The 18650-nt window shown below is 36.2% G+C and overlaps 1 protein-coding gene across 3 annotated transcripts in view; it reads right to left on the minus strand.

Moving 5' to 3' along the window:
* ATRNL1 (attractin like 1) overlaps nt 1-18650 on the minus strand; it is a 428574-nt gene that overhangs the window by 263584 nt on the left and 146340 nt on the right. For all 3 annotated transcript variants that reach the window (XM_054276784.1, XM_054276783.1, XM_054276785.1), the window contains exon 21: nt 9535-9587. In XM_054276784.1, coding sequence (XP_054132759.1) covers nt 9535-9587 — 53 coding nt within the window. The remainder of the gene's footprint in view (nt 1-9534; nt 9588-18650) is intronic.

Raw genomic sequence — 18650 nt, forward strand, 5'->3', positions numbered from 1 at the left:
TTCCCACATTTTGCATTGCTTGTCATTTTTATAAAACTATTCTGATGGCTGTGGCATTTCCTTAAGGGGCTAACACAGTAAAGTACATTTATTTCCCCATAACATAAAAAGACAAATCAAATACATATATACTACTTCTTTACCAGTGTATCTTCATAGTCTTTGACAGATACATTTTTCAACTTTCCCTTAATGTCTAGTTTGCTATTGTATCTATTTCCTAGCATGCACTGCTGCTTTTTGACCTCACACAGTTTGCTCTTCCATTTCATGTCAGCATTACCCTTTATATCAAGTGACTTCCAAATTACACTTTGCTGTCAATGAGTTATATTTCTGGAACATATTTTAAAATAATATTCACAATTCAAGCTAAGAAAAAGCGACAATAAATTAATATCAAAGACTCTCAGGCTACTTTGTAATATGCTGAAATGGAGCTGAGTTATCGAGTCAGAAAGCTGAATTTGACAATGTCCACATTTAACCTAGTTTACATTTTCCTTAAGTTTATATAATCCAAGGTTTTTTCATTCTCTTGAGATAGAAATGACCCCCAATTTATTTAAGTGATGGCACAAAAGTCCCTCAAATAGCCTGTAAGGGCTTTCCAGCACTAATTCTAAAGCTGGAAACATCCCTGACTGCTCTCTGGACTTTACGGGCCCATATGTGCATTAGGTGGTTCAGGACCTACACCTGAACAGTGGAACTCACACTACAGGACATTTGCATTAATGGAAGAGGCTCAGCTGTCCTCCACTGCTCCATGTTTGCCAGCAGACAAAGACACTCCAGCTGACTTGGAATAATGCACTTGTTTGACCAAGAACTCCCAAAAGAACCAACTCAAATCTCCCACATATCACAAGACACTTACTGAAGTCAGGGTGTGTTTTTTTCCCTTTTCAACTGGCTCAAGATTTCACTACAGATCTTCCTTGAAGTCCTGCTGATCAAGAATTCCCTTTCCCCTGGGCAGTCAGCATGGGAAGCAATGCAACTGCAAAAGCACCACAGGTGTTTTCCCTTGGCTGTCAGAAGGTAAAGCAAGGGACCCTGAGGGATCCTTTCCCATGGCATTCATTTCTTACAGCTCCAGCTCAGGGAGCTCCAAGGCCTCCAGGTGTCTGAGGAGTGACAGCTCCTGTCCCCTGGGAAGTGTTCAGGAATCCCACACACACACACAGCACATTGAGCACACAGCACGAGGATTCAGACAGTATCCATCCCTGTGAACACAAACTCACTATATCAACAAAATCAAATGTTGTCTATTTGTATATACTTGCACTGCTTTCCTTCTCATTTAAAACACTGCTTCATACAAGGGCTAGAGTCCCCTACAAAGCAAAGGATGTCTTCTGAACAAGACATCCTGCTGCTCTTGCCTCATCAAGATCTATAAATATCCATATTTTATACCTATAGCTATTTTACTGTAATATTATATATTACACTGCAAGTAAAATAGTACAAAAAATTACCATGGTACCTGTGGAACAGTCCTCTAATTCAGACCTTTAACTGCATGAATACAAGGTATGATTTTTCTTCTTTTTAGCAGTTAGAAAGTTCGTTTCACCACTGTTAGTTTGTCCTACTTCTTTGAGTTGGGGTAGCATACCTGCTATTATTAATGAATAATTACTAAATTAATTAAAAGGTATTAAATAGTAACTGTAAGAGGATGCCAGTTGCTAAATTCACTAGCATATAAGCAGAAGCTACCAGAGAAAGCAAATAATCTTCATTTCAAAAATAACACATGGCTTGTTAAGCAAAGAAAATCCACAACATTAAAAAACATTAATTACAAAGATGAGAAATAAATACATACATGGAAAAATTCTCCAACTCAAAGTAAAAGCTGAAAATGATTGGCAGCAAATCCATTTCCTCAGCCTGCCCAACAAAGCTGCAAGCCAACCTAGCATTTGGCAAATGAGTACACAGAGCCTGGGGTGAGATCATAATACTTTATTAGGAGCTGCAGCTTCAGATGTGGTTATTGTTTTAATTCTCTGCAAGGCGACAGTTGGTTTGTGCAGTTATTTTAGCTCAGGGCAAAGACTGTGTTTGTCTGCTGCTCTTTATAAGTTCTGAGTTGGTAGGTTTGCTGAGGCTAATCTTTCATCAAGCCATCCTAGAATTGTCTGATTTAAACTATAATCTGTTCCACTAGACTCTTTAAACACTAAGAAGATTTCATTTTAAATAGAATTTTTTTGTATAAGTCCATATATTCAAAATTCAATGTCAGTCATTACTTTGACTGTATTTATAAATACCATAGATTTTTTCAGTCTCTATCAAAGTCAATCAATGTTAGATATAATTGGTGGAACTCATTATTTTAAGTCAAGCATGACAGTTTTACAATTACAATATGTATTTAGTTGAAATTAATGTTGTCCCAAAAGGAAACACAAATTGTTCAAATCAGTAGTGAAGCTGGTGGCTGCTGGTATACATCTCCCAACTCAGCCAAAGCAAACAGGTTTTCAAGAGCTAAAATTTATTGTTTATGCCCTTTAAGTCTCAACATAATTTTTAAATATCTGGAAAATCCCTGCTAACAGTTTTACTTATAGTGCTACTTGCTATTTATCTTCTAAAACACTCTCCTTGGAATGTTCTTGAGTTTAATTTTTCTCTAAGTATAACAAGTCTGCCACCTAGTGCTTTATGGTACCTCTAGTACACGTTTTACTTAACAATTCTTTTTTACAATTTTATTGACAAAAGAGGTCATGTTCTGAGTTCCTGAATGCGTCAACATGCATGATTTTAGTATTTAAAGAGATTTCTTTCAAAAATTTTAATTCTCCTTTTTATTAAACTATAACATTGGTAACATAATAAATGTTATTAAAAATTGGCTTATATTAGAACTTTGACTGTGACTAAGCCCAGAAAAGAAAGAAAGAAAATACATTCTAATAATAAAGAAAACAGGTGGGATCAACTATCAGACCATGTCAATAGGTCTAGTAAGCTTAAACTGCATTTTGACAACAGAAATAAGGGTCTATCATCCTTTTGATCTGAGACAATATTGAAGTGATATTTCTAAAAATTCATTGTAAGTTGTCATAAATTATCTACATTTAATAATTAAACAATCTTTCTAGCTACTACTCCTAGGAAAAAAAGAAATCGGGACTTACAAAGTCTTTAGTCCAAAGACCAGATATGAAAAAGTAATTAGACTTCTTAATTTTTAGCAAGTAGGACAAATTTTTAATAAAGCAGATAAAAGAAATAAGTGCTTGAGGTTATTTCTTTTCAGGCACCACATACAGTGCACAAAAATATGGTTTAAAAGTTTTAAATTAAAATACAAATTTACTATAAGAAATTGTATGGAGAATAGGTACAGACTAGCACTTTTCTTTACTTTTCCCTTTTTGAAATCCTGGTGTGTCAGCACTAGTGGGGCTAATACAGCTTCAGAACTGGACTAGAATCCTTATGAGGCTCTTCACCAGAAGCAAAATTTGCTTTTTTGTCCCCAGCTCCCTGCACAGACACCAGATATTATCCTGAGAGTTTTTACTGAATGTACATTTCATAGTTTCTCACCAATTTTGCACATGAAAGTATCATTCTTCATCTTTGTGAGCTGCTGACACACTGAGGGAATTGCTTATTGCTATCCTGTCTGTATTTATACCAAGGAAAGAAGCAATAGTCTTATAAGCTATAATGATTTTATGGCTCAGAGTTTAGAATGGCAGAGCAAAGCCATAAACCAATTATTCAGGTCAATCCCAAAAAAGTCATTGCAAAATGTTTAGTAGAGCACATACTCTTTCCTGTGGTTTATTTTGGTAGAAAAAAGAGTAACTATTAAAATTGAGCCATTAAGAATCAAACAAACAAACCAACAAAAAACTGTGACTACTGTTTTCCTGCTTATAATAATGTTGGGGGTTTTTATACATAATCTAAACTTTGCAGTCTGTTCTCTGATTTTCTTTTTTCTCCCTATATGTCCAGGAGACTGAGTGGAAAACTGAGAGTGGAATGTGTACACCTGACTCCTAAGGCTCCTGCAGATGGGCCCAGCACCTTTCTTCCCTGCATGTTTCGTCCCAGAAAAACAGCTGAGAATGGTGGTCGCTCTCTATGTGAAGCCATCCACAAATGGCATTTCATAAAACACTAAGGTAGGAGAAAAAAGGAAGAGCTCCAGAAGGAAACACCTAAAAAACGGTTAAAATAAAATTTGTACATTCTTTCTGCCTTTTTACATATAGATATTAAGGCCTTATCTTTTTTAAAGGCTATAAACCCAACAAATATCTGGATCAGGGGCATATGATCAATAAATAGGTTTTAATTCCACAAAAAGCTGCAAGTCATTCAGTCCCTCCCCAGTTTAATTCTCTTTGCAAATGACCCATCCCTCGTGACCTCTTAAGTTTTGGGTTCTCTAATCCTTCTCAAAGGTCAGGTTCTAATCCCTAAAAGCAGGCCTGCTCTGCAGCATGGGAAACTCTACAGTGTTACACTGGATCTATAGTACACACACACTATTTATATTTATATTTATATTTATATTTATATTTATATGTAATGCAAAGGCAAGCTTCATTTTATTTTTCTTTGCATTCACAAATATCACAGGCCAACAAAACTGTCTGTCCAGCCAAAAGATGAGCACTAGATTAATTAAAATTTTTCACTTATAGCAATTTTTTTACACTATGACCACATTCTGGCTATACATTGCTGAGGAAATCTTCTGGAATCCCTGAAACTTTCCCACTCCAAAGTGTGTTGCCTTGTAATTCACTATTGCTGCTTGTTTTAAAACAGCAACCAGTCTGCAGGAGCAAATGGAAAAGCTCTTCACTGTCAACGGTGGTACCCAGAAATAATCCAAAAATTATTCTAAACACTTTTTTAAAAGAATAAAAGGGAAAAAAAGCTAAGGTATCTAAATCCATGTGCATTTTTTCAACTTCATTATCTTAGCTAGGAATTTTCTTAGTGGACAAACAGGAAAATCTTGAGTGCTCAGCTCATGAAAATTCTAACTATATGCAGGCAGACAATGTGATTTACACTGGCAGGACTGATTTGTTGTAAGCTTTTATGCTTCTGCATGTAGCAGTATTAGAAACAGTTGTACTTCTTGTTTGATATGTTGCATTGGAACTCAAAATAATGTACATAAGCCACACATTTTGCAAAGTTTTTGACCTTAGAATTATGGCTATCTAAGAGAGGTTTATGGTGGAAAGTATCACATCCTCTCAAAACAAGTGATTGTTAGCTTGCCTATAATTCAAACCTGGCATTGTAACACATCATGAATTGTAAATTTAAACTTTCATTTTCTCTGGAACACTGGATTAACCACTTCTCCATTTATGATTTACAGCTTTGTGTCTGTACACAACCCAAGTGAAGATCACAGAAGTGGCATTCGTCCCAGTGATTCCTCCCAATCTGTCTAAAACCATCTGGTTTTGCTGCGTGTTCCCTTGCACCCAGGAGCTCTGACTCTGACAGCAATGCATTCCTAATGCTGATGCGTGAAGAACTAAAGCAGCCATTTGGATGCACACTTTGCTATCGAGGTGTCACTGCCATCCATCACGCTGGCCCAGACACCACGGAGCAAAAACAACAGCCAATACAAATGTATCACGACAAAATGTTGTATTTATGGTCTGTGTACATGCATAAGTCAGCTGCACAACCATCTCTGGCCTCCACTCAGGATTCATTTCTATGGATTGAATCAGCTTCTGATCATTCACAGCAAGATGGGTTCCCAACAGACAAGCCTAGGGATACAGAGCCTCCCTACCAGAAATACAGAGACAATCCAGAAGCAGACCTGTTCTCAGCTAACAAGGATGTTTACATGGCCAAACAAAACTGTAGCTTCTAAAATCACAGAGCTTTCTTTTGCATTAATACTGTTTTTACTTTGTATAAGAAATCTTTGATAAGGTCTCCTCTGATATTCCTAAGCCATGGCACATTGAACACTTTCAGCTCAAAAAATCCTTCCTCTCATTAAGTTCTAAGCTGCAAACTGTTGGATGTAAAGAGAGAATTACCACTGTATGTTTGTATGTTTGTCCATTTGCTACAATCTTCCCATGGCATTTATGTGCAGCCACTCCTGAGAACAGGGCTCTAGACTAGATAGATCATCATGCAGCTGCTCACACATTCTTATACATTCAGTACTTTTCTAATTTCTGTATCTCTGGGGCTTGCTCTCATTCTCTTGCTCTCCAAGAAGTTGTGCTTCTTCAATAGCACAGTTCAGTCACAAAGAACTAAAATAATTTTTTTAAAGCCATGTACAATGATTTTCCCACAATCTGGATAATATACTACTGCATACCCCATTACACATTTCTTATTCCATTCTATTAAGTTTTCATAATTTAAAGCAGAAAAACTACTCTTGTCCACTGCTGTTGTGTTTGGAATTGCCATTTGAGAATGAAATCTGATGTTTAAAGCACTGTTCCTCTGATCTCTCTAGTTTATCCTTTTAGCACAGTTATCTGTATTAAGATAAAGTCCCTGCAATGTTTCAGCACGTTACCTCCTACATAAAATTCATTGTTTACAATCATGCCAGACCCATCCATAATCTTCCTGTGTTTTTATCTGTGCTCAGATCACTTCTTCAACCACAACACCATCCATGTACAGAATTAAAATTCTGTTTACTCTCCTACATCATTATGAGAGGAAACAAATAGTGAAGAGAATAAAACAACCTGTGCTCTCCCAGTGGCAAACTCTGTTCTCATTTACTCTCTTCATCATTCCATTGATGTCAATACCTGCACCAACACCAGCCTGTTTCCCCTTTCCTAGGCTTGAGGATGGCAATGACAGGCAAGAGGGGGCACAGAACTAGGCAAGGACTAGGTGAGATGGGCAGAGAGCTGGAGGAGATGAAACCAGCTGAGATTCTACAGGGCAGAGAATATTCACAGCATCCCAAGCTGCAGAAAGTTCTCTACGGCAACAAGCATTCCTCAATTCACATCCTGCTGCTAAAGAGAAATCCAGGTCATCCAGAATCCCAATAAAGTTATCTAGACACTTGGGATTAAATCCTGAGTTATCTAGACACTTGGGATTAAATCCTGAAGTTTTGCTCAGAAGAGCATTCCAATTCAGGGCAGTGTTTCCACAAGTGAAAAAAAGGGCAAAATGGAAATACTTAAAACTGGTCATTTTGAAGATAGCTAAACTCAAGCATGTGACTTAAAAGTTTTCCTGATGAAGATCCTAACCATACAGCAAATTATTATCTGCATTCACTGGTTCTGATTCTAAGTAATACAAACAGATGTGCCTAGAATTTTCATTTCTGACAATCTTATGCTGCTCATAAATACATACAATTTATTTTTCCCTCCTCTTGAGCAATAATATTCATGTGTTGTAAAAAATACACTTCAAGGAAAAGTTAAGTAGCATTTTAAGGATCTAAAGAGAAAGTTTCTTAATGAGGAGTGAAATAAAGCACAGAAAAAATACCATCCAAAATGCCTGTCTAATACAAAACTGAAACATGGTATGGCCATATTTTAGAATACAGATAACAAATTAGAGAATTTCTTCATGTGTGTATATATGTATTTTTAATACATGATTCAGCAGGAAATGGACTGTGCTGGTAAGAAACTGTCATTGAAATCTTAGGCTAGTCAGTTATCCACAAATTAACTGATTATTTCCCATTATTTCCCTCTATCCAGCAAATACAGAATTCCATTATTATTTATCAGTGAAGTCCCCCTATTACTAAAATAAAATAACTCTGATAATTGTTTATATGGGATACTTTAAACCACTAGAAGTATTAAAAGAAAATTTATCGTTTCAAAACAACAAGATTTTTAAAATATTTTGAAATCTGACAGAAGACAAATAACAGTAGTGAGTTAAAGGTGAAAGGGCATCTTGAATATAGTACAATTTGTCTCCAACATGATTTATAGACCCAGCCTGAAACATGATAGCAAAAAAATAAGGTTTTTTTCATGGAGGTGCCTGAGGTCTACAAATCTCATTACTGTCATTTCTTTTCAATCTCTTAAATTTAATAACATTTATTTTTAAAAGACAAAACAAACGTTGACACACATATCAAAAATAGCCTATATATAATTGTGTTTAAAGTATGAACTTCCCATGTACTCACTCTAAACCTAAAATAAAATATTTATTAAATTTTTATATAGATACAAAAAATTATTCTTCTAAATACTGATATTTCTGTTTTAAAGTAAGACACTTTGCTTATGCAAAAAATAACAAATGAAATTTCATTTACTGACCAAGAGTATCTTAAAGACACAGCTTTCAAGAGTATTTTCAACTTGGTCTACAACATTTAAAATTTATGTTCCAGCCTAAAGTATTACATTCAAACTTATGTTGTCTGAGAGAAAAACAATTAAAAAAACTCCACACCAATGTTCTTTAATAGCTGGAAGTAGGAATAAATGTTTTAGGCCTAGAGATATGTCAACATCTGTAATATAGTATGTAATTTACTATTTTGTTCTGTAAAACATACCTTGCAGCTGCAAACCATTTAAGGTAAGAAAGACAGATTAGCAAAGAAAATAAACATTCCTTTATTAGGTAAATGATGCCTTAAAGACACACTAAAATAAAGTTGTTGTGTATGTTGTAAAATAAAATGCTAAGAAACAAGGCCAAAAATCAGAAGAGAGGTTATAAGTATGTTCAGACATCTGTCTTTATGTACAAATTCAAGTTTGAAGTAGGGATGATGTTAGAAACAACAGACAAATGGATCCAATTGTCTGACATGGAGCAGGTACGTGCAAAAGTCACAAAAGTTAAAACAGTGTTCTCCAACATCCCATCTGTTTTTATGATGATTAAAATTGATATTGAACTTGATATTGGCATAGTAAAATTGGCACAGCTCACTAAGGGATTTCTGCACATGGGTAATAAGCATTCTCATCCCTTCAGGTCCTCCACTAAGACTATCAAAACTGCAACGCTTCAGAGTAAATTTGCCAGAGGCACCTTTTCTACGAAATTAAGAACATGGAGACAACACACAGCCTCCTTTTATGACACTGTGGGGAGCAGCTGTGTCTCATGTCCCTGGGAGGCAGACTGGCTAAACCACTCAGAATGTCCCAGGGAATAGTGCTGTTTACACTATTTGCATTTCTCCACCACAAAGTCTGTCTTTAAAGCATTGACACAATTACTATTCCTTTCATTCACATATGATAAGATACAGAGAATAACCAGTGGCTTGGTCAGTCCCTCTAAGCCAGATGTAAGGAATCAGCTTTTAGTAGACTTTAATTTGTGTTCTTGCAGACAAAGTAAGAGAAGCCCAGTAGGGCATTTTATTTTTCAGTCAAAATATCAATGTGCTCAATTTTGGAAAATCTCCAGGAACTTATTTTGTTTTTCCAAGGAAATGAAATTATCATATAATATGTAATCAACATTTCAGTATGTAGCATTAAAAATACAAGTACTCACAGTAGCATGTTCCCCTAAGTGGATTTCCAAGATACCTATTTTCAGAGTCACAGCTGTAGGGGAAAAAAAAAAGACAAAACCAAACATTCCCATTAAATACAGTAGAGATTTAATAAAAACACAGCTAGAATATTTATTCAAGTAGGATGACTTTTAGTACTACCAACACAAAATCATGCAAATAAGAAGTATCTAATATAGTTCTTAATGAGGGTGTGCTACTTTCTGGAGGCAGCTCTGTGTCACATAAGAAAGCCAGAGTGACCAAGAGTTGAATAAAGAGCTTCAGCCACCTGCCTGAAGCCGGTGCCTGCTGTAGGACTCAGGGCAGGAATTCTGGGCTCTCTGCACTCTGATGAGCAAAGGAGAGCCAGGCAGCCACCCCAAGCACTGGATCTCCTTATCCCTGTCCCCCAGCCACAGCTGATTCCCTCCCTGGTTTTGATCTGGCACAGCAGCATCTCAGCTGCTGAACTTCCATGAACTCCAGTGGCAATTGCTCCTCTTCACTGACCACCCAGGGCACCAGGTGAAATTCAAACTGAGTGTGATGTACTGATGCTGCTGACAAGAAGTGCACATGAGAAGGGCTGGAGAAATAGCTTTCTTATTGAATAAGATAAGACATATAGCTATTTTCAGAGACATGAAATATCCTACAGAAATTCTGTTCAAATTCAGTTATATAACATTACTCTAAAAATGCCAAATATCTTAATAGAAAATGACTAATTTGCTTTAAGTTTCCTTGGCTATTTCATGGAAGTCTCCAGCAAGATTATAGTTTTCTCTTAAATATACAGAAAGATTCAGAAAACAAAGAGAAAGCTAATCACTGCCTATTAAATTTCATACAAATATTTTCCCAGAGGTAATCCGAATAATTTAGTATCTTGGACTAACTTTTCATTATTTATTCTAACAACCTTATTTGGAAGGAGATATTTTTGCTGTTATTTTATTTGTGATTGGTATTAATAATGCATTCTAACTTGGATGTCGTATCATTTAACAAGTTTCAGACTTTAAAATATTTTTATGTTTGTATTTCTGCTGGTTTCTTCAACAGTTTCTAAGTGGTGATTCCTAACATACTCATTTTTATTAAAAAAATAAGCAGAGAATCTCCTTGACCCTTTGTTTACAATACCATAAAGAAAATAATCAGCAGTGGCAATAAAATCAAAAAGTAGAAAAAAGATGTTCTGGACTCTGCCCTTGTGCACTCCTGATCCCACATTAGCATGAGAACTCTTTGCAGGGTCAACTATACAGAAATTCAACACTTTTTTAATATAATAATTTTAGTGATTAATCTCCAAGAAAACAAACCCCCCTACACTTCAAGTCTAACTGCAAAACACAATTTGTGGTCTTGTTCACAAAGTCACTCTCATCCTACAGTCCTTTCCACAGAATTTAGAATTTAGTCAAGTGAATTTAGAATTTAGAAGAGAGTCTGATCCTGAAGTAACTCTTGCATGTACTTGGAAAGGAGAAAATCTCTCAAATAGTAACACTGGTCTGCCTGAAAGAGCTCTTTTCTAAACATCACAAATATTCTACAAAGAACAGCTTGCAACTGAAACAATAAAAAATATATTCATGTCTGAAAAGGCCTTTAGATTCAGAATTCTGAAAGAGAGCTACAGGAAAGGCACAGTTTTTAAAGCAAGGGTTTAAAAGAATTCACTTTTCTTTATGTAAGATTGCCACATAAATGAGACGGTGTATCATGTAGAAAATAATAATAGCATTGTAAGAGGACTATTTTTCCTCTTGAATTGTTTCAAACTCAAAGTAGATTAAATGTAGCCAGTATTTAGAATATGCTGGGGTTTTATACCTGAAGGAAAAAAAATAAAAAATAACTGTACTTAGAGTCTGAGGATGAAGGCAAGAAACTTCCCCTGCTGCTCACTGCTAATGGCACTGACCTGTGTGTGACATGCAAGAGCAATATTCAACTCCCAACAACAATAACTTTTCCATGGGGAGAAAATAAACAAATTCCTCTCTGAACTCTTGCCCAGTCAAAGCACTCACCTGTGGTGCTTTGACACTGAGAATATAGGTTCAGGGGTTTTTTTAATCTTGAAAATCTTAATGAAAAAAGACAGCTGTTTCCATACAGCTTCCCCTCTCCATTCAGCTGCCCTTTTAATCAGATGCAACCATCTCCTGTGGATCAATAAGTGCCAGAACCCAGGGATTTCCAGCATCACATATATCTTCTTTGCATTTTTATTTCTATTTATATCACAAAAAAACCCAAACATGAATACATGAAATAAAAATATCTATAAACTCCATCTAACATAAGACAGGCTTCACAACTTACAAGAATATACAAAGGAATGGTTAACACAAAAATTACTGGGTTCGAAATACGTTGCAACATACAAGTATTCATAAGTATTCATTCAAATCCAAATAATTACCAACTCCCTGACAATTACAGAAGTGACCTTCAAACATCTTGAAAACAAAAAAGCAATGCAATTTTACAGCCAATTCAGTTGTTTCAGCATCACGTGTGATGGAATGATAAAATATGTGCAATAAAAAAAGAACAGGGAATGAAATCACAGCAAAGTATTTTGATGTATTATCATAGATACTATAGTCTCTGTGTTGGGAGCCTCATGGAAGTACTGAAGGAGGGAATGACTTTGGGCAGGAGAGAGCCCTGGTGGGTGCTATCCCAGAGCAGCTCCCAGCCTGACAGGAGCAGACACACAGCTCTGCCTGGGCACAGGATAAAAGGCACCATGGATGTGAGGGAGGAGGAACATCTCCATGGACAGCACCTGTGCAGCTCAGAGGGAAAATCCAGGTGCTGCAGGCACACAGGAACCCCAGGAACTGAAGGGGCATGAGATTTACCTGTTATCTGTGTTCTTTTTATGCCCTCTCATGAAAACAGCTGGTTTATTACACCATTTGTAGCCAGGCCTTTCATGCAGAACACTTCCATAATGTATATCAAGAATAACATGAGGGGGAGTTTTTACTAGTTAGGGAGGCCTGTTTTCATTTAAATGGAAGATACTGCTTAAACACTTGGTCTTCAGTGGAGGGAAAAAATGAAACTAATAGGATTAAGAATATATCTGAAATTATTCACACAAGCATGTATGGTGGGTTTCGATTAAATTTAGTTTTGTCTTTTAATCCTCTCCTATTTTATTAGCATACATATTGCTCTGCATTAGTCACTGATTATGGTTCCAATTACAAAATTTCCTATTTGCTGAATTGTTTCCTTATGAGCTTTACTCATTGTAGTAATTTTTGTATCTTTTCCAAAAGCCAGCACACATTGGACCATATGTGAAGCATAATATATGCCTCATATCTGAGAAATGGAAGCTACGCTCATTATTTTATGTGCCATAGGGCCATGAGCATTTGCTTTAAGTGGTCATAATGAATGAGCAGTTCCACTCTGGCAGGACTCCAAAGACACAGCTCCCATTTACAAGGACAAATGGAGGAAGGATCCTATTAGGTTATGCACAAGTTCTATGGTTTGTTCCAATACAGAAGTATTCAATTCATCAAGCTCAGTGACCTTTGGATGGCCTGCTATTAGCACTTATTTCCCAACTTCTCCCTCAATTATCCTTTCAAAACTGAACCACTTTCACTTTTTTTAATCTTCCTGGATTTTCTGGAAGTTCAAAATAGAAGTCATTGACAAATGCATTTAAAAAATAATTATTCTCATGTTTCTGACCAAGATAATGTCTCTCCTTCTCCTTAAATACAATAAATGTATACAAATGAGTACATGTTTACAGAAACACTGACAGATTTGGGGAGATTTTTAATGAATGAAAGGCTTCTTTGTAAGACAGAGTTTACAAACAGCCTTTTGTTGAAGCTCAGCAATGTCAATATTCCTGTGTTCTCTACCTTGCAGGCTTAACAAAGCAAAGGAACTGACAGGAGGGGAATATTTATATTTACATGCCTAATTTCATTGTCCTTACTGGTATGGCCCTTAAGTAAGGGCAAACCTTCAAGCTTCTCACCTGAGGAAAACTATCAATATAACACCAACCTAGATCAACAGCTTTCTAGACCAGTGATTTGATCACATGGGAACATTCCTATAACAGCTCATTTAACCTTTCATGGTGAAGGCAGAAGCTTCTGCAGCTGAGCTTGTTACTGGTTCTGACCAGTGAGTGACTGATACCTGAAAGCCCAATTCACACTTGGACTTGGGTCTTGATTTAGACCTGCCTGGCATCCATGCCTTTGTCACAGAAATGCCCAACAACCACATCTTCTGACCATCCACAACAGATATGGTCAGCAGCAAGGAAAGTGAGGAACCTCACAACCAGCACCTACAATACAGCAGCCAGTGTCATGTTTTGGGAGTTAAAGCATGTTTAAAAGATTCAGAAACAGCATCATCCTTCCACTGAAGTGCTAAGATTTAGATGCAATAGTTGAGCTCAGATGACATATTTAATGAAAAAGAGGCATTGTAAGCAATGCTAATGACTGCTTTCTGATTTTCAGAGAATAGGTTCATTTGCTAATTATTATTGCATTTTTATCCTGCAACATAATCTTTATTTTGCTAAAGTGAAATATGTGAAATAGACAAACTTCATTATCCATAAATGCAAATTAATGCCTCTTACAGATAAAGGTCTGCTTCTTGACTGCATTGGCATTGTGCTCTGTACTACATTGTCCCAAAGCTATCCATTAATACTGCAGTATACTCAGATAGACAGACCTCTCAGATCTTTGGTTCTAATGTAAAAATTGGACACTTTCACTTCTCACACTGCCAAGATCCTTCCAGTCATGAGTAACTTCAGATAAAAAGAATTATCAGCCTACCTCTTAAGATAATGATAACCTAAAAGGGTAAAAGGTACTGGGATTTATGTTTCCAGTTAGAACTTTTTAATAATGTGGGGAAATGATTTATTTGTTTTTTTCTTGTAAGTGCATAAACAATGTCTTGAGACAATGTTTCATCTGTAGATCAATTTGTCTCTTCCTCACATAATTCATGAAAAAGGCCTAGGCCAGCAGTACTTTTATATTTTTTAATCTAGGCTGATCTCACCAAAAGAAAAAAGTAAAACCTTCTAATGTCATAAGAAAGTTTTCCTTATCCAGATCCCTCATGCTATTCAAATCCTTCTTCCCTGCAAGATCAAGAATAATTAATAATAAAGAGTTCTTGTATACTCTTCAAAATAATAATATTTTAAATCACAAAATCCATTGTACTCCAGGACAAAATAAGTTTTCAATGAGGCGTCACTTACCATATAATTATATGATTAAGAGAAAATAAAGGTTAATATGTAAAATAAGAGTTTTCTAATAAAGTCTGGATTCTATTTAGTTCTTCTATACAAGAATGAAGTGACCTACAGCCCTGATTTAGAATAGCTGGATATTAATCTGTTAATATCCAGCTATTATCCCTGTTAATCTTAATGAATAAGGCACCAAATGGATTTTGTATGCAAATTATTTGACACTGCTTACTCTGAACAAGAAAAATCTCATGTCCACGGCCTTACCCTTATGTCTGGCACTCCTTTCTCTACAAATGGCCATGTTTTTTGGCAGTGATGCACAAACTTGAATATATGCAAAAAGGTGAACTTGGAAAAGTAGAGTTCCCTCTTATCAGTCACTGTTCTCTCAAAGTCAGGGAAGAGAAATACCCACATTTCTTCTCTCACATTTTGACCTACATCAGACACTTTATCCAGCCCTTAGAAAGTAAATGTTAGAATATCTCATAACTCAAAATAAGAGGCTCTGTTTACACTGAGAACCACAACTCTGAGAAATATTAGTATGAGTTTCTCAATTACTTCTTTCCTTTTAGAGGGAAGAATTAGACAAGAAGCAATGGCAAAATAACTGTGAAAACTTATTACTGCTTAAACTGAAATGCAACTCCTCCTAAATGTTTACTTTTTAAAAACCAGTGAACAGTTCACAAAATTCACATATGTTTAATCCTTTCAGAAGACAAATATAGATGAAATGTTTATCAACCATAGAGGATTCATAGAATGGTTTGGAAGGGATCTTACAGACCATATGAAATAAATACATGCAAGTCAGTGTGCACTGGAACACGTTGCCCAGAGAGGTTGTGGGGTTTCCCTCACTGGAGATATTCCAGAACCATCTGGACACAATCCTGTCCCCATGCTCTGGGATGGCTCCATTCTGTGATTCTGTGATCAGCTATTCACTGCCTCTTCTGGCACTTTCCAACAGTGTTTGTATATTGTTCTTGTTTAGAAAACATTTCTCAAAAAGAGCAGGAGAGGCAGCACGTCACAACATTAAATATTTTAACAGGCCCTGACAGTCAGAGCAAATGCATCATAAATGGCTTCATCAAGTAGACCACATGAAAAAGAAATAAATATACACACTAAATCCCAAGTGGTTTACTGCATTTTCATTAGTCATTACTGAATTGTAAAATTTTACTATTACTACGTGTGTTTGTAGTAAGTATATTTAACTATTAAACAGTTCCTGGCTTGTTTTTAAAAAATGTGCATTATAACATTACTCTTTTATTATTGTTGAATTTAATCTATGGTTTATAATACAACTATTTTATTACCATTGAATTTAATCTATGGTCAGTCTCTGAGGGAAATTATTGCAAAGAACTACTCAGTTACAATCTCCATGCAGAAAGTTCAGTACTGTGGTGTTACAGAGTGCTATGAAGTTCTCAGCTGTTTGCATTTGATCTTTCTTGCATTCATTTCACTTTGTTTTCAAGATTCTGAGATGGGTTTTGTTTGTTTGTTTTTGTTGTGCTGAGGATTTTTAAACAAATCACTATTTATATAAGACTATAATTTCAAGGCAATTTAAGGAAAAGGCAATTTCAGAGATATGTATTTCAGGATGCCATCCAGACACTATAATTTCCAGAAAATGGTACAAAGACAGGCAAGTTACTTTTTGTCTTTCTACTTCAAATTACGTGAGGTAACTTTGGTCATTTTCTTGTCATTTAAGACAACAATCTAGCACAATATGGCAATTAATATTTCCAAAAATATGGGAAATACTGACTAAACAAGACAAAAATGGCAATTCAGGAGCAAAGCATATCGCACATTTTGGACTTGACATTGCAGCTCAGCAATGGCCAAGTGCTGCTTATACGTGGATGTTCAAGAATAGTAAATACAAAATGAAGACAAAGGTATGAATAAATCAGAGTGCCATGGCTTTCTCTAGGCTGTCAGCTATACAGTATTAGGGAATTTTAGAAAATAGTCATGTTATCTGAATTATTGCTCTACTTGCAACAACTTCTACAGTGCTAATGACAAGTTATAATACAAACATGATGAACAAATACCACAGATGTTTATGTATAATACATACTGGAATTGGCAAGCTGTCATCCTTACCCTTAGGAGCCAAAACTTTGGCCATTACATTTTCAAGTAACTTTCATTATTCCTAGATGACTTAGGCGTTTCTGATGAGATATTCAGAACTTTTACTTCCCATAGATGTTCCCTATGGCATCAACAGAAATTCCCAGAGAATCACCAGAAAGCAAACACGGACACATCACAGTTTCCAGACTTGTAGCTTCCTTCTTGACCTGCAGGTCTTTAACACCATATTTTTTGTCCATCAGATCATTCCAATATCTATACGTCTATCCAGTATGTTGTTTTGATAAGTTCCCCTTCTGCCTAAAAGAACTTTCTTTACCCCACCTCTGCATAGCAGCCTATCAAATCCATGAGTTATTGCCTACCATCGTTCCATTTGGGCATATCTGGCCTTTTTTAAAGTCCTTTTTAATATCTAGGATATCAACCCCATCTAACCTGCACCATATTTTATTTGACTTTATTAAAAAAAGATATCAATCCAAGAGATAGAGAACTATCTATTAAGAATAAAACACAGAAAAATGTCTGGGTGGCTGGAGCAAGGATCAAGTCAGACACACACGCCTGCTTTTCCCTGGCCTCTTGCCTATGAAGAGCCCAAATCCCCATTAGCTCATTATAGCACATAACCTCATGAATTTCCTGGAGCAGAGATGACACTGATACTTCTTTATGAAGTGCCAAAGAAGTGTAAATAAGTGTTTCTGTCTGTGGTGCAGCAACAATACTGAAACTGTCAACACTTCCAGTCTTGGCCAGCTCTCCTCGAGGTTATTGGACACTTAAGAAGAAAACTTAAAAGGAATGGCTATAAAAGGAAAAAAAGCTGACCAAAATGAGACTATAGTCTCAAGCAGAGGACTATGAAGTATTTCACAACAGGAGTTTTGCTCTGCCAGCCCTGATCTGTTCAGACTATGTTTATATGGGGTTTGGTGGGCAGGCTGCACAGAACTGCCATGGAAAGCAGCGCTTGCTCCTGTGTGACTACAGCACGGAACAGAGTCTTTAAGTAATCCCAAACACTTCCCAAAGGGCAATTCACAGAATGCAGCATTTTTCAAATGCACAAAGTCTTATCCTAAACAATGTCAGAAGGAGAAAAGAAATTTTTTTGCTACTATAAGAGCTCTGGTGATACTACTCAAAGTGGATGAGAGAAATCCGGCATTCCAGCTGGAAGTGACTGGGAAATCAAACTCCAACACGCCCCTAAAAGATATTTTATCATTCCATCCCATATGCCTCAAAGACTCAATCCCTCTGCAAAGAGGCCATAAAACAGCAGCTTTAGTGGGACTTCTGATCAGTAATCGATCTCCTGCATTTTGTAAGCATCACACTTGATGCTTGAAGTAGTTATTGCTAGAATTGCCTCAGACATATGTATTACACTGGCTACAATCAGATTCTTCAGGGGAAAAACTGTTCTTTCTTTGCTTTATGGGCTATAACAAGGGTGACAAACCTACTGAATTAGTTTTTTAATTAACATGCTTTGAACTACATTTTAGCACCTTTCTCTATGTATTCTGAGGAGACCAACACATGTGTTTTCTACTTTTAAAAGATTGCAGTGCAAAATATGTAGGTATTAAAAAAATATTTCTCTTACTGAACAATGATATGGAATAATAAAAACCAGGTAATCTGCCAGAACACAATCCTAATCTG

The sequence above is a fragment of the Melozone crissalis genome, unplaced genomic scaffold (assembly GCF_028551555.1).
Source record: "Melozone crissalis strain CALT ecotype California unplaced genomic scaffold, PUWL_Pcris_2 ptg000019l_1, whole genome shotgun sequence".
Classification (NCBI taxonomy): Eukaryota; Metazoa; Chordata; class Aves; order Passeriformes; family Passerellidae; genus Melozone; species Melozone crissalis.